Genomic DNA, 27,284 nt, shown 5'->3' on the forward strand with positions numbered 1-27,284 from the left:
GGGGGGGGCTGACACCAGAGGAGAGGAGGATGACAGAGTTGATGGAGTTGACAGAGCTGAGGAGTGAAAACAGTGTTTTGGGGGTTGAGGGACACGTGAGGGCAGAGACGTGTGACAGAACGTGGGATAATCGCTGACTTTTCCTCGCTTGTTCCCACAGATTTCTCCCGACGTGAGTCTGTGTGTGTTTAAAGCCGTGCCTCTGCAGCAGCAGCGAGGAGTCCCTTGATTGAGTCTTTTACACTCGCATGTTTATTTAATTACTGCTTGTTCTGATGTTCCATTCCATACTGTCTGCTGTGTGCATGGCTGCCACACTGATAATCCTTTGCAATGGGAATTATTATCGCCTGCTGCCGAAAGATGAAAAGCAGGGAATTATACTGCCTGTGTGCGTGTGTTCATGTGTTTGTTTGTCTGTCTGTTAGCAAAATATCTCACGAACCACTGGACAGATTCTAATGAAACTCTCAGAAAGTAATCATTAGAGGTACATCTACAGCTGATTACCAGTCGGAGTCACCCCACGTCAAGATGGCCACCACAGCTAATTAACCTTAGCCAACACAAAAATGGCAGCAACTCAGTGAATTTCATAGATACTGAGCTAAACTTTGGTGTAGTAGTAGCTGAGAGTCATCCCCAACACATACCCTGAGCAATAACAGATCATGTGAGATCTTTGTTTAATTCTTTGGCATGAATTGTTCAAGTCAACACTGGCTGTTAGCAAAATATCACTTGATGGATTTTAATGAAACACTCAGAAATTAATCACTGGATATACATCTAAAACTGATCAGCTTTTTTAATCAGTCCAACGGAAGATGGCTGTCACAACTAGCTGATCTTAGAAAACACAAAAATGGTTGTAACTTAGTCAGTTCTACAGATATTGAGTCTTGTGGAAGTAGTCGGGAGTCTTTCCCAACACATACTTGGAGTGCTAACAGGTTGAGCAAGATCTTGTGATGTTGCATGAGATCGCATTGAACAATATTTTCAAGATTTAACCAAAATGGTTATAACTCCTTTTACATCTCAACATAAGATGATCTTTGTCTAAATCTCTGACATGTATTCCTGAAGAAAAGCTAGTCTGTTTTTGGAAAATTATTGGAGGAGATATATAAAGAAATAAATGTACTAAACAGATTTCAAAACACTAACATCAAGAGCTAATTCAAACATCACACTAAAATGTTTTCTTATAAATACTAGTAATCATACGAGTTCAACAGAAACTTGAATGCTGGTCATACATCACACTTTGAAACTGTAAGATAACACTCTTTACCACAGAGCTCATGACACGTGTATATGTGTGTTAAAGGTGTCTGGCTATCTTTTTATCACACATTCAACACCTACTGTATTTTTTTTTAGCTTCTTAATAATAAAACACTTCCCTTTTCTCCTCGACAAACCGATAGCAACAGTTTAAACACTGTAGGGTACACAGTGTAGTACGCTGCATATGAATTCTTTTCATTCTTAACATGTTCTGATTTGCAGTTTTATTATTATACTTTTAACCATTGCTTTGGTAACACCTCTCAGTATTAGGTCTATTTGTGGCCCTTACTTTATTGCAGACAGACTGGGGTTGTGTGTTTGATGTGCTGCACGTGTTTGACAGAAGAAAGACGTTAAAACTATCCAGATAGAAAGGCTCGCTGCACACAATTTATAGATATGCGCTTTTTTTTATCACACCTCAAATTAAATTTGGAAACCCCGCTTCAGCTGTCATGTATTACAAGGCCCAGATGGGTGGCAGAGAAAGAGAGAAGAGGTAAGAAAGCAGACAGGGAAAGAGCAAGCAGCCTGGCAGGCGTGTGGAAAAGGCTCATTCAGCTCAGGCTCCGAGTGTGCCAGTATTCACCAAAGAAGTGTACTTATAGCGCTGTGCAGCAGGTTGAATGAGGAAGTTTGACATGTGGTGTTTATCAGTAGCGGCAGCACTTTTAGGCTCTGCCTAGATCACCTCTGAAAGGCAAGAGAAGATTACACTTACCATGAGGAAGTATCTGTTGATTCACCCGTTTGACACTTGGTTCGTTTTACCTGAAATGCAGCTCTTTCTGGTCATTTCTGCTATTTTCTGTCTCTATCTCTGACTGTGTGACATGACATTTTTATTCTTTGTGTTTGAAGCCAAATGCACTTTTTGTTCCTTTCACATTTATTCCCCTTTCTACATGCAGCCCACTTCAAATATTGTAAAAGACAGCACTGTGCAAAAGTCTTGGGTCACCTCCTACTTCTTTTCATTTACATTTTGCTTTCTTGTAATCTTTTAAACTAGTCTTGATCAACAGTTCTTCAGGCTTTCTGACAGTATTTCAAAGTTTTTCTTTAAACTGTGGCTTTGTTTTTACTAGTTTTCTGTCCAGTTCCTTCACCTGACCATAGCGGCATATTGTGCAGTGTGTGTTTAAAGAAATAAAAGAAAGTGGACAAAAGATGACACGTTAGGCCTAAAAGAATTACGTACAGCAGATGAACAGTCTAGCTGAAAGTCTTTCAAAGAGAGGAAAAAGGTCCAGCATAGACCATTGTCTACCTCAAGTCAAGTTTGGAACTAATATCTCTTCAGAATCATCTTATTTGTGATAAAACATTATTTCATTTTAATTTCTGTGATTGTTTGTAACCCTCAGGTGGGAGGGAAGTTTGATTAATCTGCAAGTGACTTTTGCTGCTTAGCTTGGGATTTGCCTTGTCTTATATGACTGAGAATCTACACCAGCATGTGCTCGGGTTTTAAAAAATTTCAGAAAATAGTCTAAAAACAGCTTCAAGCTGCTAAATCTCATATATTACTTGTTTTGCTTGAAAGAAGGAAATCTTCACACAAACTGCTGAGTTACGCTGCATTCCTTTTACCTCAGAAGTTGGAACTCGGATTTGGGAGTGTTGTCAGACTTGCAAGTCCTAAAACCAGTGGGATTTGCTCAAATGTGATGCTCAGTGACCAGTATTCTGACTTATTTTTACGACTTGGAACTCCCGAAATTCAAACTTCCAAGTAGAAACTGAGCACAGAATTCTCGCTGGTTATTCTGCAAATATGGCTGTGTCACATATCGAATTAACATCCTCTGTAACTGTTCACAAATGCCTGAAACACACAGGATTACTGAAAAGAATACCAAAGTCTCTGTTAAGAAGCATAAATGATGTTAAAGTATCCATCTTCATAGCTACGCAAGGCATGCTCAACACACTAACATAACAGACATCTCTGAAATAAGTTAGCAACTCCCCTCTAGATCTCCGTCTGTCTCCCTGTACCTGTGATCACCTGGTACCACCTTCATCTAACCTTTAGATTGCACTGCTCCTCCTACACACACCCACACAAACACTCAGAGATAATGTACATACTTGTAGCTGCACTGTAGGGAGTAAACACATTCCATCAAGAAGAGAACATGTTTCTGGTTTTGGTCCACCTGTAAGGGTTGAAATTTCAGGTGTTGAAACCATTTCTATCAGTCCAACTCCCTTTTCTCCCCGTTTGTGTTTCTTTGGATGACTGTGCCCGAATGAAGCGCACCTCTGCGCGGTCGGTTTCAGTCTGTTTTGGAGCGTGTGAATGATATGCCTCTGCAGATGTTTCCCACACGCATATTCATTGCGTTAGTCAGTCATTCATTTAGTCAACCAGGAGTAAATGAGCAATTCACATGAGCTAAAAATGCACCTCAGACTGCAAAAAGGTGCACTTTTTTGCAAAAAAAAAAAAAAAAAATTAAGCATGTGATTTGTACAGATGTCAAATGAAGCATTTTTAGGCCTGATGAGTACAAAACTCACTGATCACACTCCATCAAGAAACCTAATCTCTAGCTCAGGTATCATAAAGAACATGATCTCCACACCGGAAATATGTAGATATATATATTTTTTTCTGCTAGAACGGAAGCAGCACAGCATCCCCTAGTCCACTTTGTCATTTATCACTGTAACGATCTTGTAGATAGTCTTATCTCAGCTGCTTTGACGAGTTTCTCATGGTAGATGACAGGTTTAGGTATTGCAAAATAACAAAGCTTTAGGGAGGAGTTTTTATTAGAATGCTCAGTAACTAACAAAAAGGAAAATCACTTTCCTTTCCCCATTGCGGCTGTGTAATTAACTTTGAGACCTCAAGGAAAGTTTATTAGGCTGTACAGTGCACATGGATGAAAGGGGAAGGAAGCCATAGGGCAGCCTGGCAGCATATTAGAGAGGGTAACGTCATCTAAATGATACTAATAATAGGAAGGTGTGAATGGGTTTAGCCCCTATACTGGGACAGAGATCTGAGGATGCAGATATGGAATGTCCTTGGCTTTTTTCATTGTCACTTTCTTTTCCCTTTTTTGCTCCCTCGACAGATTTTAAGCTTTCCTGCCTCTCATCTGTTGCGCCTTTCCTTTTCCCTCCTCTTTGTTTGAGTCTGCCTCTCACAGTTGCAGTGCTCTTTCTTTCTTTTCTTTCTTTGTCATCCTTCCTTATCTCCATGTATCTAAAATCTTCCACTTCTTCAGAGGCCCCCCCCCCTTTTTTTTAATTTTTTTTTTATCTTTTCTTCTGTTCTCCTCCCAGCCCGGACTTCTCCAGCAAATGTACGGTTGCCATCATGCACCACCTCCCTCCTGTTACTCCACGAGCGCCTCCCCTGTCCCACTGACACCACACGCTGCTCCCATCCCCCGAAAACCACTTCAAACGAGCAGCGCCATCAAAGACCACAGTCAGTCAGCCAGGCAGTCAGCCAGGCAGCCAGTAAGGCAGCCATTCAGCCAGCCTTCTGCTTTGACTTAAAATTACTGTCGTCCCAGTCGCAAGGCTGCTTTCCTCTTCTGATACACATCAAAGATCCTCTTAAACTCCCCAAGTTTCAGTTTTAAAAGTTTTTCTGTTGAGCCTTTTCTTCATTTCACCAGCCGAGGTTTTACACTTGCTTTCTTTCTCTCTTTCTTCTTGTCATCACTTTTTTTTTCCTCTAACATGGGCGAGGTCAGTAATGACATGCACACACTATTGCAGCTCTGCTGTCTTTGCATCTTTCTTCGTGACTTTAATTAGGTTTTTCCCCCCCCTTTTTTTTCTTCAAGGCATGGATTTGGGGCTTCACTTGATGACACACACTCTCAAATGTGCAGTTATGTCAAGCTGAAACTAATATACAGATGTGTGTAAATAATGTGCAGTGAGTTCGTCTTTTAAAAAAGAGCTTCACAACCACAAAAAGACTAGTTTGATCAAGTGTGTTCTTCCTTTTTTGTTGTTGTTGCCTGCATGAATTTATGGGTCCGTTCAAGGACAGAGAAAGTGACAAAAGAGAGCGGAGAGGCAAGCTGGCAGAGGGAGAGCCGACTAGGTGGGATGGCATCTGAGGAACGCTTGAAAGCAGCGCAAAGAAAATAAAAGCAGAGTGACACATCTTTTTATGTTTCAGACCTTTCAAGGTCACATGTGGTCTCTCAAAATGTTTTGGTGGATCATCATGTTGGGGATGCGATGTCAGTCTGGGCCAGAGGATGGCGCCACATCCATATGTTAACCAGGCAGGAACATAAAGGCTTGTCTGGTGGCTGCGTCTGTGTCTAAAAAAAGGGCAAAATGTGTCATGATGAAGCCCGGTATTTGATCTTGTTGTTACATCTGATCTTTGTTATTTATTTTTTGTTTTTCAGTGGTTAAAGGTTAAGCTGGATGGCTGTGTCAGCAGAAAGACTTTAGTGTGTTTCTGCACTTTTTAAGGTAGTCATTGCGGTCATGAAGACCAGACAAAAAAATTAAAAGAAAACTGAAGTAAAAAACAAAACCCACAGAATTTTTTCCCCATCGAATCGATAGTTAAAGTGTCTTTAAATTGAACATTTGTAAGCAAAATTTGTGACCAAATGAAGAGACTGTGAAACACTACTGGCCTTATTTGTTACCTACATTTACTACAGCCAGCCTAATGTAGGTCAGTCATGTGACCTACATGACCTACAGCTTCCATGTTGGTGGATTCAGCCGAGTGCTTTGTTTACACTGAGTGTGGACCCACGTTTCAGAATTACATTCAATATATCTGGAAAACTACTAAGTAAACTCTTTCAAACTGCACCATTTGATTTACTTCAAGGCACCTTTTTTATGTTTGATTTCATATTTTGCAATGAGTACCTTTAATGTGACCCATTCAGAAACCTTTACATCCTCAGGTTGTTTCCTCAGAAATTCTGCTTTTGTTGTGGTTGATTTCCTTTGAGTAATTAGACACTTTAGCTTTCAATGCAGCACACTTTCCCCTTTTTAAAAGGGCCTCTTTCCATGCCAAAGTTTGAAATAGACAAAGCCGGCGGGATGCCCGACATATTTGTTTCAGCCTCAGATCAGATGTGCAGTGACTAACCTAAAGTCCCAGCTCGAACTTAACCAACCGAATCCCACATTGCTTTAACTGTTCAGCTCAAAGAGAGGTTTTATGTAGCTTGTAACCCTGTTAAAAAAACCTTCAGAACCTTTGTACCCTGACAGAGAATGTTTTAATATTCAAAAGGAGCCACTATTGTGTGGTTTGTTGCGCCAACGTACAAAATAAAGAGCCACATCAAAAGCTTGGAACAGTCCCTGAGCATTTTCATGTGTAAGAAAAAAAAAATGAGGGAAAACAAATTTGAAGGGGGAGACAGGGGTATTTATAGAGTGGTGTGAGAGTCTCTGCAATGACAGGAGCCTAATGAAGCAGAGTTTGGGTTTTGATTCACAATGTGGTGAGCGCGTGGGTCCCTCTGTGACCGTTACTGCATTCCAGCAGCACCGATCCCTCGGTACACAGGCCCGCAGGAGGAGGCGGCGGGCCAGCTCCAAATAACGCGTTCCTCTAACCCAGCTAACCTTTTTCACAAATGCTGGCCTGGCTTCCACTGGAGCAGATGCGCACAGAGTGTGATGGCACCGACACCGCACCAACACAGTGTTATTCATGCATGCAAACACAGCGTATGTGCCGTTGTTTGTGCGTTTTGCCGCTGATGGTGAGTCACAGCAACATGCAGAGTGACTCACTTTGAATGGTTCTGCTTGACATAGTAGGGAAGTCCAGAATGATGCTACCAGTGTGTCATATTTTAATTTTGACTTAACTTTTTCTGCGTTAGTTCAGACGTGCAGTAAGGACAGCAACAATGGGAACACCAGAGCCTGTAAGTCCTTCTTATTGTCATGATTAGTTTTGTGTTCATTTGTCTGTACTGTTAGCACACTATCCCATGAATCACTGAATTTTAGTAAAACTTTTACAAAGTAATCACTACAATGACATCTATAACTGATTAACTTTTGAGGTTAACTTGAGTCAGATGACTGCCACAGCAAAGCTTTTTTATCAAACACAAAAATGGTTACAACTCAATCAGGTTTACGAATATTGAGCTAAAATTTGATGTGGCAGTAGCTGAGACTGATCCCCAACCTGTATGCTGAGCACTAACAGTTGCATCTGTGTTTGGAACTTTGCCATTAACTAATGGAATCACCTTTGTCTGTTTGTTAGCAAAACATCTGGAAAAAACACTAAGCAAATTTAATTGTAATTTTCAGACAGCAGTCATTTGATGTTTGTCTACAACTGATTAACTTTTAGACCAAACCCAATTTAAAATGGCCGTCACAGCCCTGTGACCTTAGAAAACACAAAAACGGCAATAGCTTTTATAAATATCAAGCTAAAAGTTGGTGTGATTAAAGCTGAGCATAATTTCCCACACATACTATGAGTGCATCACATTGCTTCACATCTTTGCTTAAAACTTTGACATTTACTGAGTCAACCAGTTTCTCTGTTAGCAAAATGCCTCGTAAACTACAAGAAGGATATCAATAAAATTCTTATAAAGTAATAATTGGTTAACTAATTGATTTTTGAAGTTAACTGACTTTAGCCAACAGAAAATTGGCTGTGGTTGTAGCTCAGAGTCATTCACAGCTCATACTCCAAGAGATGTCGCATGAGATCGCACACAATGTTATTTTCAAGATTTGACCAAAATCGCTACAGTTTTACTTTCTTCTACAAAAGATGATCTTAAAGGCGGCGAGTGATATGCATTGCTTCAAGGCATGCTCGGCCTTTAATTTAGGCTTGTTTGTAATAAGCACTGACTATAATGCACCGTGCTGTCTGTTCTCAAAGTGCAGAAGTGACACAACTGCAGAGACCGACACGAATTTGCTGTAAACCTAAAGGTCTGTATCAATCAAGGTGACATTTTCTTTTAATGTCACTGCGGTGGTCGGCAGGACAGGTGAACATGCTGGCAAATGTGCATGCAGCAGCAAACAGGAAACCTCTAAAGGAAAAAGACAGATAACCACAGAGGCTTTCTGCACACCTCTACTCTCTCACCTTGCTTTTTTTTTTGTTGTGTTTTTTTCTCGCTAAGAGAGAACCTGATTGTAATGTTTCCGAGTACAATTTGACGATTCAGTTTGCTGAACAGCTAGGTATCGCATATAAGCATCAGAGCGGTGACCTTTTTTGTCTCGTCTTAGTAGATTTTAGAACTTTGGTTGGTCTGTTAGAAGTGAAACCACACAAACACAATGCAGCTTCACTGCAAGGCAACACATGCACACACACACACACACACCAAAAAAAATCAAACCATGTCAAATTCTTTTTTTCTTTTCATTTTCGCTTTGCCTTTTTTTTTTTTTTTTTGCAGAGTTAAAACGAAACACCCCACTCAAGATTACCTGCTAGTGCTGATAAGTCTTACTTTTATGAAACACCTAATTTTTTCCTATTGAAATGTCCTATAAAAAATTCTTGATCTTAAAGTTTCTGTTAATGTTATCTTCAGGTATGTGCTTGCATTGTTTAACATTATTATAAGCAAGAAAATTATGCATATCTAAAGCTGACTCCCCACAGCCTAGAAACACAAGGCAGGGATGAGAAATATATTATCTTGTATAAGTGGGGTTTTTTTTCTCACTGTTACAACAGCACTTATACACACACCTGTGTGCTGCATTTAGGCTAAAACTAGCTATTCAGAGCTAACTTTAGCTATTCAGACCTCTTTCCTGAAGGAAGTGCTCCATGTGACACAAATTAAACTGTTTAAAACATTAATTCTGCACATTATTAATACCATAGAAAAGCAACGATAAAGCGAAGTGCATGAGTAAAATGAGTAGGAGGATATGAGACCTTTGAGATTCAGAGAAAGAGAATTTGTTTAAACGTTTGAAGTTGACAGATACAGATAATCGGAGACAAGCCCTCATCCTCCAAATGTTGTCGTGAGGTAGATTAGCTTTCCTGCTACTGATGGGCTATACAGTAAATACCAGCTTTTTTCACTGTGTGGTGGTTTTACTGTATGGTATTTTGAGGTCCTTTGCTGCTGTTTTAATCTGTTACCCCTTTGAATACCAGGGCAACTTTCCACGAAGCAAATGCGGTTTGCTGTTTGGTGCCGTGATGTGACATGTAGATAGAAAGTAACAGATCAGTCGAACTGATATCCAACAATTTTCAGATGCCTCTGCCCTTTTCGGCTCAGCCGTCTCACAGTCACTGCCACTGGGGGCCATTATTTTTTTATCCTCTAAAATGTCTCAAATTGTGAAAAACGAGACTAATGCCAGCCACTGAAGGCACAACTTGTTGACAAATCAGTTTTTGTTAGTATCAATGAACGACTCAGTGGCTACGAAGCTAATAAAATGGCAAAAGGAGTTCTGATTTTGTGTCACAAAAGGCCCCACTTGGGTTGAATTATTAAAAGCCTGACAGAACAAAGACAAAATAGTTTCAGTATTGCATCTCCGTTGTCACAGTTCAAAGACGACTGATTAATGTGTAGATTTGTGTTGCTCTTCATTCATACAGTAGATATTCTGTCAGTATGAGGCAATTAGCTCGGCGTTTATTTCTTTAGCTAATTGCTTTGCGACTTTCAAAGTGGAAATGTCACCACGCCTGCACAGCCTGTGGTGGTGGTGGTGGGGTGAAATACTCTGACAGGGTGGTGTCTCCTAATGAGCAGGAGAGCATTACTCTCTTTGACTTTAGTGGAGATATTCTTGCACACACACACACATATTGTTACTGTTGTGTGTTTTGTTTGATCATATTGTTTGTTTTTCTGTAGTTTTCGATATGCTGCCGTGTGTTTGTGTGTGTATGTTTGTGCTGAGGGAATTTCCCTCTGAGACGTGTTTTCACAGTTTGAGATGAGTTGGAGAATTTGTGTCAGGGACAGTTTGACACTGTTACTTTTTGCCTCGCTCATTCTCGAATCCCTCAGTCCTCTAGTCCTCTGCCTCGCTCCTATCATCTCTCTTACATCACATTTTTGTTTTCTCTCTCGCTCCGGGTGTGGATTGTGCTCTGTGCAGTTTTTTTCATGCACATGGTGTCACCACTTTCTCCAGCATGCAGCTGAAAGGTCTGTATGAAACCCATGGCATCACATTGTGGCATCTTTTCCTCTGTGCTAAAATAGCCTTTAGAGAGTCACACTTTTAGTCTCAATTATTCTCACCAGAAGATATTTGCAAATTCCTTTTGTGTGTGTGTGTGTGTGTGTGTGTGTGTGTGTGTGTGTGTGTGTGTGTGAACCAGCTATGAAGAAACTTCAGACTGCTGAACTTTCATTTCAGTGCATTTGTGGTTCCTTTCACCACGATTTAACAAAAATATTTGCATTTCCTTTTAATGACCACAAAGAGATAAGTGCAGCAAAACCTTACTTTGCCAAAATTTATATTAATTACCATACAATCATTGTGCATGTCTGTCCATGTGTTTGTTTGTTTGTAGTTTTAGCAAAATATGAGCCACTGGATTGATTTTGATGGCACTCTCTGAAAGTAATCAATGGATGTACATTTAGAACTGATTAACTTTTGAAGTCAGCTTGATTCGATCGTGCCTCTACAGCTAATCAACTTTAGCAAACAAAATGGCTATGACTCAGTCAGTTTTACATATATAGAGCTAAGATTTGGTGTGGTAGTGGCTGAGAGTCACCCCCGTCTTAAACTCTAAGAGTTTACTGATTGTGCAAATCTTTGCAAGTATCTGTTGGAGTTTATTTTGTCTGTCTGTTTGTAAAATATATCATGAACCACTAGATGTTTTTTTATAAAACTATCAGGAAGTGATCATTCGTTGTACATCTACAACTGATTCACTTTTGGAGTCCATTCATATTAAGATAGTCGCCACAGCCAAATGACATTAAAAAACACAAAAATGGCTCCAATTTTGTACAACTCATACTCCACGATCTTTGCTTAAAACTCTGGTGTTCCACTTTGGAGTCATCCATGTTTGTCTGTTAGCAAAATACTTCATGAACCACTTGAGGAAATGCAATGAAACTCAGAAAGTAATCATATGATGTATATCTCCAACTGAATATCTTTTGGAGTCTGTCTATTTCATGTTTACCACCACAGCTAATTGACCTTGCCCAACACGAAAATCTCTATACCTCAGTTAGTTTTACAGATATGGAGCTATAATTCAGTGTGGTAATAGCTGAGCATCATTCACAACACACACACACACACACACACTGAGTGCTAATAGATTGAGCAAGATCATGTAATTGTGTGTGAGATCACACAGAACAATATTTTCAAGGTTTAAACAAAACAGCTGATACCATATCCTATAGTCTATATTCTAATGTGAATTCCTCCAAGAAAGGTTAGTGAAATGTTAGGGTTTGTAAGTTAATCTGAACAGTATGTGGAATAAAACGGGGCTTTCACACGGTTCGGTTTTGTAAGTTTAACCCACAGTTTTTTGGCTTTTTGTACTATTTTAAAAATGTTACAAAGTGGCATTAGTTTAAGTCTATCTGCTGTTTAATCAAAACCAATTTTATTTTAAAGTTATTTTCAGCGAACACCCAGTTCGTAGAGTACTAGGTACCATAAAGTGGTAGATAAACCTTTTCTAAGCACGGCTGCATCAGATGGGTTTTTTTTTTCAGTCTTAGTGTTCAGGCAGGTGAAACCAGACCAGAACAGGCCAAGGTGCCAAAATCAGAAGGCGCCATCATCACCCTGAGACACAGAGTGTCAGGAGCCGCTGCCGCTGCTGCTGCTACTGCTGCTGCTGCTGCTGCTGCTGCTGCTGCTGAGGTCAGGTGGGAGGTGTTTGCTCCTTCAGCTGCGGGCCTCCCCTGAGTCATTGTACGAATGTCAGTCAGCAGGTATGAATGCGAGAGATGCCTCACTGACAACTGTTTTTTTAAATGGCGTGTTTTTATTTCTGCGATGTGCTGGGAGAGAGAGAGAGATAACAGCAGTCAGCAAAAGTCCTCTCTGAAGATGACACTGGATCCACCTCATCTGTGAACTGCTCTCATAGGTACTGTAACATGAGATTACGCTCATCTTCCTGCTCTTTGTTCAGCGTGTGGGTGTCGTGACCCCCGCCTGGTAATTTCTTCAATTCAAAATAGCACTGCGTCTCATCTGACACCTGCGACACCTTCACAGCTTTGCTAATAATAATTTGTCAAGCAGTGAATGAACAAATACAAGAATTTAATTAAAACTAATTGATTACAGAACGCTGATGCTGTTTTGTTTTGATGGACTAGGCTATAGTTTCAAAAAAGGCCACAATATATTTAACTGATTGGATCTATGTTGTATGACACCCATCAGTTGTTTATTATTGCTTTTTACACTTACACACCTTATGCTACACAAATATCAAGTAACACTTTACTTTTTTCTTCTTTTTGAATAAGTTGTGGAGGCTTCAGCAGTTACTTGAATGTCTTAATAACCAACATATCTTTTTACAGACTTACTGATTTCATTTAGGCTCTTTTAACACTGCATATATTAATTCTTTGTTTACAACAAAAGCATTAACTTTTCACAGACTTTACACACATTCATTTAAAATGGCATCTAAAAATGTATAGGAAATAACAGATTTTTTTTCTCTGCCTGTGTTTGAGGCATATTTCTGCTACCAAAATGTCTTTAAAAGTGTGCTTATTATTTTTGTTATCAGTAGTTCTTTTTTAGATTTTTCCTATTTTATGTGAAAAATATTGATTTACTCATTGTTATTAGTAACAAATCAGAATTTCTTTGGGCATTGACACAAATTTCTTTTTTTGTTGTGCAAAAATAAACAAAACAGGAGAGCGTTCCAGTGTGCAGTAAATAGAGTTTGGCCCTTTTGTTGCTGTAAAACCAAAAGAAACAAACAAGGTAATTCCAAGGTAATTACTGCACGCTTACCATTTAGCCGCGTAATTACTGAGCCAATACCAGATCGCATGTGTGCATCGTAAAATAAGCGGCAGCTAACCGTTTGCTGCACAATAGATGCCCTCTGGAATATAAACAGTACCAAATTAGACCAGCGCCGAATCTGGATTTGCGCCGTTGAAGAAATGTTGACTTTTCAGGCCCTCTTTTCCCCCCTCACTTTCTTCTGGTTGTTTAATCTGTCTTATTGTGTTCCACACATATGCGCTTATGAAGTTATTCAGGCATATTTTAGCCTCTGTTTTTTTTTATTTGACTCAGCTGTATAAATATTAAAAGAACTTCTTAAGTCATCAGATTTACAGATCAAAGGCTGAGCCCACACCATCGCATAACAAGAACATCAGCGTCTGTTTCCAAAGTAAAAAAAAAAGAATCTGCATTTATGACTGATGTTCAAACACACACACACACACACAGCAGCAGCAACAGCAGCAGACTTGTTTCTGGCTGGCAGACTGTCAATCTTTTCATTTGTTTAGTTCCTGTCAGGCAGAGAAAGACAGCAGATGGATTAAAACCGTGCTGGAGTGTTTAATCTGTTGTTGTCAATCTAAACAGCCCTTAGAGACAGAGTGATCGACATTATCAAGCATGATGCAGCATGCTTCAGTTATTACACTTTGGAAATGAGTCATAATCTTCCCACACACACAAACACACACACACACACACACACACACACCTACACACAACAGCAGCATACTGTTCTCTTCTGCTCTAAATTTCATCAAGTTAGACCTAAAATTATTTCACATTTTCCCCCTTTTTAAGCTCCTCTGTCTCTTTGCACACAGGCCTTCCCAGAGCTCTTTGCTTCTTCAGTGACTTAGCCGTCCTGGTCCAAGTAGAAAAACGTATTTGAGGGATGCAAGAGCTATCCAAATAAATCAACGTAGCGGATAATGAAAGCCATCCCAGCTTTGTGCTATTTAATGACAGCCCTTAGACTCAGTGTCACTCACTGTCATGAAAGAGAAAATTAAAGCCAATTTGGGGCTAATCCAGACCAGATTTTCCTCTCATTTTGTCCCAGCGGTATGTCCTACCATCCCAGGAATGTTCTGCAGGGCTTACGGGGCGGCCGTAACATCGTGGCACATTTGATGACCAATTTCACCCCCCATAAGATCGAGCCCTCACTTCCTTTGTTGGTACGACTCGGTAGAGCAGGCTTTGGTTGACTGGCCTCGGATGAATCAGAATTTTGCATTGAGTTTTACTTTAAATGGGGGTTTAATGGCGGTGCGGCAGGGCAGATTGCTGATACAAACCGATACATGTGTAGGAGGAAATGTTTAGATTAGCAAACCAAAAGAACAATTGCACACGCTGACATGCGAGTGTTTTCTGTGTTTGTGATTGTGGGCCGCCCCCTCTGTTGCACCAGGACCCCTGTTGCTCTTTCACTATCAGACTGAGTAGGCATGTTGTGTGTGTGCTTTTTTCTCTCTTTTAGATAAAGTTGATGAGACACACTGTTTAGTGCACCATGACTGACTTTTTTTGGTGGTGTGGGTGGTAAACTGGTGTGTGAGTTGAAAGTCGTGTATTTATGCATCCAGTTAGAGCGTAGCTAAGGCTACTTAAATATTAAAGAAAGTCTTGTAAGAGTGACTGATGATTTTGTGTTTTGACATTTCAATAACTTCATTTTATTTTATTTTTTTTTAAACTAAAAAGCCATAAACGCTTATTTTCCTATGTGATTTCATAAAAAGGGAAAACCTGGAGCTGTTTCAAGGTTAAACAGAAAAATAAGAATCAGAGAAGGATCGTATGTCTGCCTAATTCAGACTTCGAACAAATCAGAAACCTTATTTTCTCTAAGACGCAGAAGAAAAAAAAAGATATAGCTCAGCGCGCATTGGCATGGTCCATCTTTCCCTCTTCCTCATACTGATTTGACTTTCTCTGGTGGCACATTTCAAAGAGTCTGTGCTCCTAAAAGCTCATTACTTGGTTGTGATTTGATTTAACCAATCAGAGAGCAAAGCTGGAAAGCATTTTGAAGAAAAAAAAAGTAGCAGAAATCCCGGGCATGTGTTCACGATTGTCATATATTGTTTTTGACATGGGAAAAATAAATGTGCCTTTCTGTTGTTGCAGCCGTCTGAGCGCAGAGGCAACATGTTCAGACTCCAATAAAACTAGGTTTGTTTCTTTCTGCCGAAATACGTGTGTGTGTTTTTAAGATTACACTTACTTATTATAAATAGAGTAAGAAAAAAGCAAAGAAAAAAAATGTATCTAAAAATTAAGACTACGTCTTTTGACAGAAAAACATAATTTCAGTGATTTACAAGAACTAAAAAAACAGCTTGTCAAGATGTAAGCAGTATTCTTAAAGACCAGAATCTACTTTTTATGTGACAATTTCGGAAAAATATGATTTTGAAAATGGATCATTTTATCCTTTTTGTATTAATTGTAATCTGCACAATAAACCTTACATATTAAATTGTGCACAATTAGAGTAACATTAAACAGAATCACATAAAATCCGATTAAAATGTGAAACAAAAACAAGTTTTCTTAAAAATCTAGTTTATTTTACCTAAAACAACTAAAAAAAGTTTGTATTTCTAGAATTAATAAAACATTTGTGAATTACTCATTGTGGTTTTAGTTCCCCGTATATCATTTTTCTCTAGGTTGCAGCTCATTTCCTACTAAGTTATGCCTTTTTTTAAATTACAGAGAAAAATACATACTTTTTTTGATGACTTAAAGATTACTGAAAATGTCTTGCCATTTATAAAGAATTAGGAATGTAACAGTGTTACAGGACTCAGTGAGTGACCATGAGAAGTACAGGTAAAAATCAATATCAAAGTAGTAGAAAATAAATATTATTTAGATTTTTTAGATATTTAAACCATATTTTGTAAGTATTGTTTGTGATTTTTATTTTAAACAACAAAAACTTACTCATATTCCCTTTTGGTATTTGCAACATTGTTAGAATATTTTCACTTCTGAGGTTTCTGTTTTTGTCTAAACGTTCGTATTTTCTGCTTGCAGTGGACGCTGAGGTGGTGAGCTTGCTGGGATCTGAGGAAGAGGATGAGGTGGGCTTGTGGAGCTTTGAGCCCCAGGACTGCCAGGAGAGCCTGGACAAGACGAGCCTGACGCCCAGCGAGGCGACGGAGGAGCCCGGCAGCCCTGCCCACTCCACGCGGCCCCACAGCCTCAGCCCCGGCAGCAGAACCTGCTGGGGCCCGGTGGGGTCAGAGGCCAAGGCTGAGGAGGACGCCACCTACTTGTCCACCGACAGGGACGGGGAGCAGGAACCTCTGAGGATGTACTGTAAGTTAGAAACTTTATGCGGCTGCTGCATGTGTAAACAAGTTTATAGTGTTTTTCTGACGCAACCAGCAGCCTTTTCTCAGCCCTGTAGATACACCTTCGTATCAACTTCTTGTGAAACCATGCCTTCTCTCCATGCTGTTCCCTTTTTCACTTTTCTCTTTGAAAAGGCTGCTTTCTGAAAGCATGACAAAAGAACTCATCCCACACAAAGTCACAATATTTCCATGCATCAAAGAGGTGACGTTACGGTACTGAAATCAGCACTGCACGACGCAAGGCTTTCTCTTTTATTTAGCAGAGATCAAAGCCTTGCGAGGCTTGCCTACTAACAATCACTTAGCTCCCTCGCCTCATGTGATTTGGACTTGCCTGATGAAGGCAAAGTTGAGTTTTTACAACACTCCACCACACAGGCTCTTCCCTTCACCACATAAAACCCAGCTCCATATATGCCAACATCTGCAAACATTTGAAAAATCTTCCTCAAAGTCGCTGCAAGCAAAGCTGATTGGCTTGAGCTGTGATAGGAGGCGCCTTCTGTTCTTCATGTGCATCGGTGGCTTTGTCTCTTCGCCCGCCTGTCTAGTTACGAGATCGGACCAACCAGCTCCTTAAGCTTATCTGTTCATCTGTAGGTCTTATGTAAACAATTTAGTCTTCATTAATTTTTCTGCGCAGTGTCGTTTTCCTCCTCTCTTTGCATGCACACTTCACACAACTAAACAAAGGGTGTACACTCTCACATAAAAGTGATCCAAAGTGCAAGTAATAATCTCACAAACAGTATTGAAAATGCAGCAACAGCCACACAAACACTTACTGACAAAGTGCTGACCATCGCGTGGAATAGTGTGAAATATATAAGAAAAGCAGCATTTAGAAAAGTCACAGCTTTTAAACTGTAGATATATGAATAAGAACCTTCAAAGAACATTGCTTAATCATCAGAGTGGATAAAAACTGACTTTTGCATACAGTAAAACATTTTTCTTGGTTGTTTTTACAGTTAAAAATGTTCTTTTATTAGCTTTTCTGCTGTCTTCTAGCCACAGTTTTTACATTAGAAAAAAACATGCATTTCGTAAAATGATGCATGTTGCTTTTCAACTTGCATGCAGAGATTTTAAACAAAGATCTTGCTTGATCTGTTAGCACTCACGGTATGTGAAGGTGATGACTCTCACCTTACTACCACACCAAAACTTTGCTCAGAAACTGTGAATCTGCTCGAGTTGTTGCTCTTTGTGTGTTTGCTAAAGGTGTTGCTGCCATCTGAAGGCATAATGACTCTAAAAGTTAATCACTTGTAGATGTTAATCACAGTGATTACTTTCTGAGTTTAGTTGAAATCTATCCAGTGGTTCCTGAGATGTTACCTGTTTTGAACAAAAGTCTTGATTGATTTGTTAGCCCTCGAAGAATGTGTTGGGGATGAGTTTTAGCTACTACCGCACCAGATTATTGCTCAATATCTGCAACACTGACGGAGCTACAGCCATCCTTGTGTTTGCTCAGTTTGATTAGCTGTGGCAGTCATCTTGAATTTGGTTGACTCCAATATCTAATCAGTTATAGATGTATATTTGATGATTACTTTTTGAGAGTTTCATTTAAATTCATCCACTGAGTCATGAGATATTTTTGCTGACAACACACACACACACACACAAAGACAATTACAATATTCCCTTCCTTTTATGGCAATGGACCTTAAAGAATCTTACAGCAACACTAACATTCTTGAGCAAATGTCACCAATGGGACTGAGTGTAGGCGGGCATTAGAATTTTAATAAGTAAGAAATTAGTAATTAGTTAGAAATACACCCCCTTTCCTTTTAGAAATTTTTCAGTTCCTTATTTTTTTCTTCTCTTCGACAGGTAAGAAATCAGACTCCCAGAATGCTTTGGAAGATCTAGCCCACTACAAATTTGTGGACACTCTGAGGAAGAACTCCCCCTCGGTTCATCTCTTGGACCACCTGAACCATAACGGCACGTCGGCTGTGTACGGTCCGAGCAGCCGGCACGATGAGCTGCCTGCTGCTATCTGGTCACCAGGAGCTCAGCACTGCTCACCGGAGGACGCAGGTGGGCAAATATCCAGAGCTGCACTAAAATCTTCAAAAATAAAATGACATCTGTGGTGAGGTAATTTTTAAAAGTGGCTGACGAAAGGCGCTCAGTTACTGCCTGATAGCAAATTTAGGTGATAATGCGTAATCTGATTTTATGCGCTAATGGTGTTCTGAGAAAACGGAAAGCTAATTGCTGCTTTTTCACATATCAGGTTATTTTATTATGAAATGGTTTACCACAAAGAGCCTTTATCAGTTCCAGCAAATGTAAACAAGTCATGACAAATTTACTTTCAAATTTATGTAGCTGCTTTGATGACTTACATATTCCAGTCACTATAACTTTATATGCAATTATTTGTCAATGAATAAAATGACTAAACAGTTTAATCAAATCTAATCGGGACTTTAAAGAAAAGTCAGATGTTCCATTCTGTTTGGTTTTCTCTGTTCTGTAGAGTGGATCTTTGTTTTTTCTTCATTACACAGGTTGTGTGTTAAAATAGAAAAATATCAAGATGCAATGACAGATGTCTTTCTGACAGCAAAAAGGAATCCACACACTCACACACACACATCAAATCAAATAAATCTCGGCCCCTCTGAACCATGGGGGAAGGTTTCTGTCAGAGGTTAAATAAAACTTAGGAGGTGATTGGCTGAAGCGTTTGGTTTTCACTGTTGCAGCTGATCCAATCAGAACCAGCCTGCAGACCAGTGTTCATAAACCTGACAGGTTCTTTTAAAACACAAAAGATTGCATTGAGAATCTCTGCACATTACAACTGAGGTCTCTAAATGTCTTGTTGGATTGTTTCAGTTCAAAGATGCAAACATCAGCTGACATTTTACCCCCGTTCAGTGGATTCCTGAACCCATCACAAGCAGTGGCTCAGAAATTAACAAATCTGCACCTGACCTATAATTCCATTTTCTCCTTTATACTGGCACAATAAGTCAGTGCTTTCTGGCTTGAGTTAACAACTGGGCAAACGTTTGTGAGGGAGTCTTCGACGTAATTTGAAATGGTCACAGGGGTTCTCAGTTCCCTCACGTGAGTCGTAGAGGCTCGCAATTGTGTTGCTTGATTTGTCTCCCATAACAGTCACAGTCATCAGTGGCGTCTCCAACCCACATCGGGGAATGTTAGAACTGTATTTTGACACCTGCATGGAAACATGCCCTGGTCTAAAACACAAGCCAGTGATTGAGGCAGATACAGTGTGGGTGGAGGTGGGCAATGAAATAATGTGCAAGAGCTAGAATGCAGTTCTGCAAGCTGTGCGCTCATGATTTTCAAAATCCAGCCTCTCAAAACCTGGCCACACTGGTCTCAAACCCTCAGAGTTCAGCGAGAGGTCTGCAGAAAATTCACCTATTTTCTCACAATTAGTGTCCATGAGTCACAGCCCAGTGAAGTACTACCTTAATTAAAATGCACACGCCCCAACAAGTGTGGAAAAATAGATAATGAAGATATTAGTGATATCTAGTATTTCAGTCTGAATTTGAAGCTGGGTTTACTGAATTTGGTGACATGTAGATAAAATCCTCAAAACTCTGGTTCTGGTAACAAAGATGTTAGCTCTGCAGCTCTTCTGTTTAAAAAAAAAAAAAATCATTAGTGCATATACAGTTTTTATTTTATAAATTTTACCAAAGCTATATTCACATTAGAGCTGTCACAGTATTCTGTTGATTATAAATCATAAATGAAAGATAAAACTCTGTCATTATATTAATAATATTGTGACTTCTTTTCATCTGATAAAATCGTGAAAAAAACATTGCAGATTATTAATATTTTTTCACAATTTCTGCTGTTTTTTTATCATGTTCGGAGAGAATTTATTTAAATTTGTCTACAAATAAAATAAAAAATAAAACACTAGACTTAGTTTAATTTTCAAGTACTTTTAATTGATATTTTAAATAACAAATAAAAATCAATGCAATGATTTTTGACCACTAATATTGTAGTAAAAATCGAATATTGTGACAGCAATAATTGAAGCGGAGCATAAGTTACTGAAGCCCCGGGTTATACAGTTTATACTTCATACTGGGATGGTTCTGAGGCTCTGCCACAAAAAGTATACCAATTATTGGAAACATAAATAAATGGATATGTTTCATGAACATTTTAAAAATATATATTTAGTTGTTTAAATTCCACTTCTCTCTGGACTCCAGATGCAGTCAGGAGCCAGCAGCAGGCCTGTCCGTTTTGCCACCGAATGTACGAACGAGGGGCTTCTTTGAGGGACCATGTCCGATACTGTCAGGAGCGGGAGGGGGGGCCCTTGCTCTGTCCTCTTTGTGGATACACTGCCCCCCTCAGGTCACAGATGGAGCGGCACCTAGCACTTCACAACCAAATGCAGGACAAGGTAATTATGAGTGATAAACGTTCAAAAAGAAAAGAAAATCTAATATCTTTAATGAGAATGAAGCATCTTAAAACTCTGTTATGTGATATATTTAGTTTTGATTGAACAGATGATTATACATTTACATTTAGTCATTTTTCAAATGGTTTAAAGAGACAACAGAGAGAAACAACAGATAAGTTTTAGTGCAGTATAATGTTTACATCTGTCAGTAATTGTGTAAAAGGTACAATTGGATTGGATGTGTTTTGTAGATTTTAGGACAGGAGGTTTTCCCCTAAAGAGAAGCGTTAGGAGAAAACACACCCTGACATCTTCAATGAAACTGCCTGCAATTGATGACATTTTTTTCTGTTATCCTAGAGTGGCATCACTTTGGACCCTGGAATGGAGGCCAGGAAGTTCAAATGTCTGGAGTGTGGGAAAGCATTCAAGTACAAACACCACCTCAAAGAGCATCTTCGTATCCACAGTGGTGAGATACAAAATAAGATCAAAACAGCTGTGCTCAGCCCTCATTTTGCCATTGTTCTCAGTGTACCACTAACCTTTACTTACTGTCTGATTATATGGTGTGAAATTATAACCAAATGGATGTGTCAATGGAAAAAAGAAGTTAACATAATTCATTACTAGACAAGATAATTGTGGAAAAAACATTACACCCATGAGGAAGGTATTTTTAATGTGCCCTTGGCAGAGTTTTTTTAAGTGTCTGCTTTTTGTGTTTCATCGTTTTAGGTGAGAAGCCCTACGAGTGCTCCAACTGCAAGAAACGTTTCTCTCACTCCGGCTCCTACAGCTCTCATTTAAGCAGTAAAAAGTGCCTGAACGGTGGAGGACATGTCGGGGGAGGCATGGGAAGTGCCGGCGGAGTGTTTAATGGACATGGACAAAACTCCTTCCACCACTTATTCCCTACGTCTCCCTCTGCTGGCGGAGGTAGATCCAGTAATGACAAGGGTGCAGTGTTTCCTTCTCAAAGCCAGGATCTTATCAGGTCTTTCGGTCAGATACCAGCAGATTCTCACCAGCTGTCAATGCAAGATGTCAACCAGAACACCACAAGCTTTCCCAGCACATCAGACCTGGCCAAACTGTGGGACTGTTCGCCAGAGCTCTCTCTGAAGGCCAGCATCCTGAAAGGGACAGCTCTGATGCCTTACCTCCACCCTGGGACCAAAATTGAGCAAATGCTTCAGGAGATGCTTCACAGGGATGGAAAGATGAATGAAGAGATGGATAGGGCTGGTGTAGAGGAAAGAAGGGAGGTCAACAATGAAGGGATAGCTGAGAGGAAGGTGTCCCCTGACAGAAGAAGAGAAACAGTGAGATCAAGTGAAGCGGATCAAGATCTTCTCAAGTTGACGTGCCGCTGGTGCTCACAGCTCTTTCCGAATGTTGCAGTGCTTCTGCAGCATAAATATAGTCTCTGTAAGGTCAACCGAGAAGCAGTTGAAGTGTCTGAGGGTTTTCGAAGGAAAGACCCGTCCTCGCCACCTTTATTCTATTCCAGATCTGCTCTCCAACCGGAAAACACCAAATTAAGTGAAGTAACCAATGGGTTCTCACCGTTACCAAAGCTCAGCTGGCACTCTGCACCACAACAACTTTTAGTTGCAATGCAGTCTCCTTCACCCCACCAAGATGCACTGCATTCACGTATGTACTTGTCCAGCCAGGAAAAGGGCAGCCCCAGTCAACTGATGCACCATTCCCCAGAAATGCCATCACCTCGGGGCAGAAGAAGAGTTTCCTCCTCGGGGTTGAGTTCACCTGCCCGTCTCAACGTCTCCAACTGCTCACCTGAAATCTCCTTGCAACAGAAAGAACCTGGGAGTCCCTGGTCTGCGCAGAATGAGCCGCTGGATCTTTCTATGCCCAAGCAGCTCTCAAAGCAAACGGAGAGAAGCAAAGTTCCCAATGGGATCTCAGGGAGAGAAAACAAAAGAGACCTCAGGATCCAGCAGCTTGGTAGACCAAGTCCAACATCACACCTTCCCCTGCACCAGTACCCAGTGTTCAGCGGGACTGGAGCGCCAGTGTTTCCAGGCTCTGTGTACAACGGGTTTCCCATCTTCAGCCAGTCTGGCATCGGGCTTTCAGTTCATGATGGGATGTTACCAGCTTCGTTCAGCCAGACAGCTAAAAGCCCCGGGTTTCTGCCTCCTGTGGCTTACATGATGGACACAGATGCAGAGGCCATGTTGAAAAAGATCTACCAGGAAAGACAAAATCTTATGGTATGACTTTAATAATATTAAAATAAAAAGTATAAGCATGAGATATGTCATAAATACATAGTTTATCGCATGCCACAAAAAAAAAAAATATATATATATATATATATATAAATAAAAAGCGTGTTTCCTTGCAGGGTGAGGCTTTAAAACGTAGTGCTCTGGACTACCTCTCATTTGCTGATGATGGATTTGAGAGTGAAGGAGGGCCGGGAAGAAAGAGGCTGAAGAAAACAGACGAGGGTCTTTATGCCTGTGACATCTGTGAAAAAACCTTCCAGAAGAGCAGCTCATTGCTCCGACATAAATACGAGCACACAGGTCTGTGACTACGAGTATAAGCATGTGCCTATGTGACATTTCCTATCATTTGTATATATTATATAATATTTATTAAAACTTCTCAGAGAATAGGTTGTTATTTTGAAAATTAATGAGTAATTAGGAGCATGAAAAACCAAAATTTGGAGCTACAGCAAACAACACGTTATTTTTAAGACGCACAAAGACAAAACAGTTGTATATACAATTTCTGTTCAAGTTAAATTCACCTACACCTTCCCCTCTAAGCCTAAAGTGACTGAGTCCTGTCTTCTTTGTTTAAAAAATGAAACCTGAAAACAACCCACTTTTTGTTTAATGTGGAGTTTTGTACAGTCAAGTTAATAACCCACACAGTAAACCACAAGTCGCTGTTTTCACGCTTTGGTTTTTGACATGAGAAATACATCCTATTAATTGGTGCATTTTGGAGGTGTTGGGGTTAGGGTTAGCTGCAAGCTTTTGCTTTAAGATGAACAACTGTCAAAATTAAAGAAGCTGATACAAGTGTATTTTTATCAATGAACTGCTACTTATTATCAAAAGATTTCACAAATGATTCATAATGTTTGTATTTATTTTTGACAATGGTCATGCATACTGTTTTGTTATAAAAGAGAAATTATTTTTTCGTATCATTTCAAGGCAAGCGTCCTCATGAGTGCAAGATCTGCAACAAGGCTTTTAAGCACAAGCACCATCTGATCGAACACAGCCGACTGCACTCCGGAGAGAAACCCTACCAATGTGACAAGTGCGGCAAACGCTTCTCCCACTCGGGCTCTTACTCCCAGCACATGAACCACCGCTACGCATACTGCAGCAAAGACCAGGATCTTGACCAAGACCAGGAAGAGATGCCTCTCACCCCTCTGGTGGGCAGCCTGGCTGAAGACAAACCTCTGTCGGTGGAGGACGCTCAGACTGCCCACTCCTTCCTCAGCGACTCCAGTTTGGATGGAGCTCTGGATGCTCTCAAAGAAGGTGAGGAAGAGGAAGAACGAGTCGGTAAAACACACAGGAGTTTATTGGAAGCAGCAGATGAGCTGGGAAGTAGTTTCATCCAGGAATCCCCCACAGGAGAGGAGCAAAATGAGCGAAACGATTGTGAAGTAGGAAGCCGTATTAAAACTGAGAGCCACATCTGGGACAGAGACGCTGAGGACCAGAATGAAGACTTGAACAAATGTGAACTGAACCTGGATATAACAGGGTTACCAAGAATAAAAACTTAAACAGACTTCAGAAAGCCATGCAGACTTTTTGTTCATGTATTTTCATTTAGAACAAATCAGCTGAGTGTCTTACTTGTTTTAACAGAGAAATGCACTCTGCCAAAGAATATGTGGCCTTGAAACGGACACAGCCATCTAAATTACAGCATTTTATCATGTAAAATAAACTGGTATTAGTGTGTGTATGTGTGTGTGTGTGAGCGTGTGTGTTTTAATATTTGCTGTTTTTCGGAACAATAATAATTTTTTGGGTTGACTGATCTGAGGTCACTTCACGTCTTGATGTGACACACCAGAAATCTGAATTGCTTGTTGCTGCTGCTTCCTGTTGCACAAAACAAACATTTTATTTTACTTTAAAGGGATAGTTCAGATCTTTTAAAGTGGCATGTAAACAGTTGGTATTTTACCTGTTTTGGATGGCCTTTTGAACAGTCTCAGCTTGGACAAATTGAGCTGAATTCAGTTTAATTCTGACCTGATTGACGAGTTTATGGCTAGTAGATTGCTGCCATCTTAAAATAACTCCATCTTCAAATGATTTGTCAATCAGGTCAGAATTAAACTCCCATTTTGATCAAAGTGTGGTTGTTTAAAGAGGTATCTATAACAGGTAAGACGATGATTGTGCAGAACTTTTCTACAAAACCACTTCAAAAAATCTGAACTCTTTCATTACTGATGAGGTTTCCAAAAATATTTGTATTTTTGTGTGCTAGCTAGCAAGTAGATTCACTTTAGCGATTTGGTTAAGAAAAAAAAGGCCCTGAGAGAAATGTTTACAGAAATGAAGACATATCGTGTTATTTAAGGTCCTGAAAAGCTTCCAAATACAGCTGCATTTAAAGATACAGTGTTATTTTATATATGTTTTCAATAAGTGCACGAAACCTTCAGTATTCAGTTTTGTCTGACATTTTGATACCTCTAAAAAAGTAAAAAGTTAAATGTTTTCAGTCAAAATGTAGACACAATGGTTACCTTTTATCAAAGCTTGTGAGTATTTGAATATGTGGCAGAAATGATCCTTTTTCTGTCATTTATGCTGTGAAATAAGAAAAAAAAAACAGAACCAACTCTTAGTTTCAGATGAACCACAGTGCTCAGTGGCTTTAATCAGTCAGTCATCTGTTTAATGTTACAAGTGAGCAATAAAAAAAGAGGAACAACAGGAAGGCGGCTGTTTATTTGTGCTTCATACAAAAAGTGGTGGACTGCACCTTTTAAAGTGGAGGCTTCCCTCGGAGGACAGTCATTTCTGCATCGCTGCATGAAACCTTAACAGGGGCAAAAGATGAAGAGGGTGTCTGGGGGTTTTTCCCCCTTTACGGGCGCAGATACAATTTGCACCGCCTCACTGTTTTGATCTTCACATGGAGCTGCTTGATTTCACAAAGTGCTAAAATGTCTGCTATTTCTTGTCATAATTTACATGTGCGGCGTCCTGTGTCTGCACCCACAGAAAAATAATATCCATAATGTGTCGCACATTTGGGCTTGTCTGTTGAGGTGTGGCAAGAAGGTCAAGACTCAGGACACAACGGTTTTGAATTTCCTCTTTCTGACTGCGTTGTAGTAAAAAAAAGTGCCTCAGATGTGCTCAGATGCTGTGAGAAACCCGAAAAGGCCTCGGTATGATGAGACACTGTAAGACGGTGGTGCGTGAGGTGTGACTAAGCTTGCAGCATTCGTGCATGCTGCGTGCCAAAGATGCTTCTTGGTCATACGTGTGTGTGTCTGTGTGTGTGTGTGTTTATCACCAAAGATATGCATATTTTCGTTTGTCACCAATGATATGCATATGTGACACGCCAACCTCTATGCTACTCTTGCATAATTCGTTACCTGTTATCTTCAGGCAAAATAACAGGCAAAAAAAAAAGGTTTAACGTTCACTCTGTTTCTGCACACATTTCTTTTTGTTCTCTTCCCTTTTTTTCTATTTGCACCAAGACAATTTTGGAACTTTTTTTTTTAATATTTTATGCAAGTTTTCTTATGTTTGTAATAAAAATGTACAGAATTTGCTACCAGAACCTTGTATTTCATTTATTTTTCTAATTAAAAAAGTAAAATTTTTGCACTTTTTGTCCAGTTTTTATGAAAACAAAGGCAATAAAATTTAAAGAATGTGACTCAGTTTTAAAAGTAGCTTTAATAGATTGTAGTTTAAGGTTCTGAAAAAGGTCACCGAAAAAGCAGCAGCATGTTTTGAATTTTCAGCATGAGTGCTGAGATCTGCTTGAGCCAGTCAGTTTCCCATCACAGTAAACAGTTTCCATCAACAGTCAAGATCTCCAGCGTGCTGTGTTACACTCTGTGTTTTTTGTGGCTCGCTGTATTTGCATGATGATTCATCAGAGGTGCTCGCTTCGCTCTTGTGAACCTGTGTGTGAGGCAG

At 39.8% G+C, this 27,284-nt stretch overlaps 1 protein-coding gene across 2 annotated transcripts in view; it reads left to right on the plus strand.

The window, feature by feature from the left end:
* LOC108231540 (zinc finger E-box-binding homeobox 2) overlaps positions 1-26,863 on the plus strand; it is a 31,314-nt gene extending 4,451 nt beyond the window's left edge. Inside the window, exons 1-8 of one of the 2 annotated variants that reach the window (XM_037975147.1) lie at positions 10,014-10,448; positions 16,333-16,617; positions 18,501-18,710; positions 20,891-21,087; positions 21,451-21,562; positions 21,829-23,330; positions 23,465-23,648; positions 24,294-26,863. In XM_037975147.1, the coding sequence (XP_037831075.1) occupies positions 10,436-10,448; positions 16,333-16,617; positions 18,501-18,710; positions 20,891-21,087; positions 21,451-21,562; positions 21,829-23,330; positions 23,465-23,648; positions 24,294-24,883 (3,093 nt within the window). In that variant the 5' untranslated portion in view covers positions 10,014-10,435 and the 3' untranslated portion in view covers positions 24,884-26,863. Of the gene's footprint in view, positions 1-10,013; positions 10,449-16,332; positions 16,618-18,500; positions 18,711-20,890; positions 21,088-21,450; positions 21,563-21,828; positions 23,331-23,464; positions 23,649-24,293 lie in introns of those variants that run through there. The other variant, XM_017408625.3, reaches the window with a different exon arrangement.
* Positions 26,864-27,284: the final 421 nt, after the last annotated feature.

This window comes from Kryptolebias marmoratus, linkage group LG4 (assembly GCF_001649575.2).
Source record: "Kryptolebias marmoratus isolate JLee-2015 linkage group LG4, ASM164957v2, whole genome shotgun sequence".
Taxonomy (NCBI): Eukaryota; Metazoa; Chordata; class Actinopteri; order Cyprinodontiformes; family Rivulidae; genus Kryptolebias; species Kryptolebias marmoratus.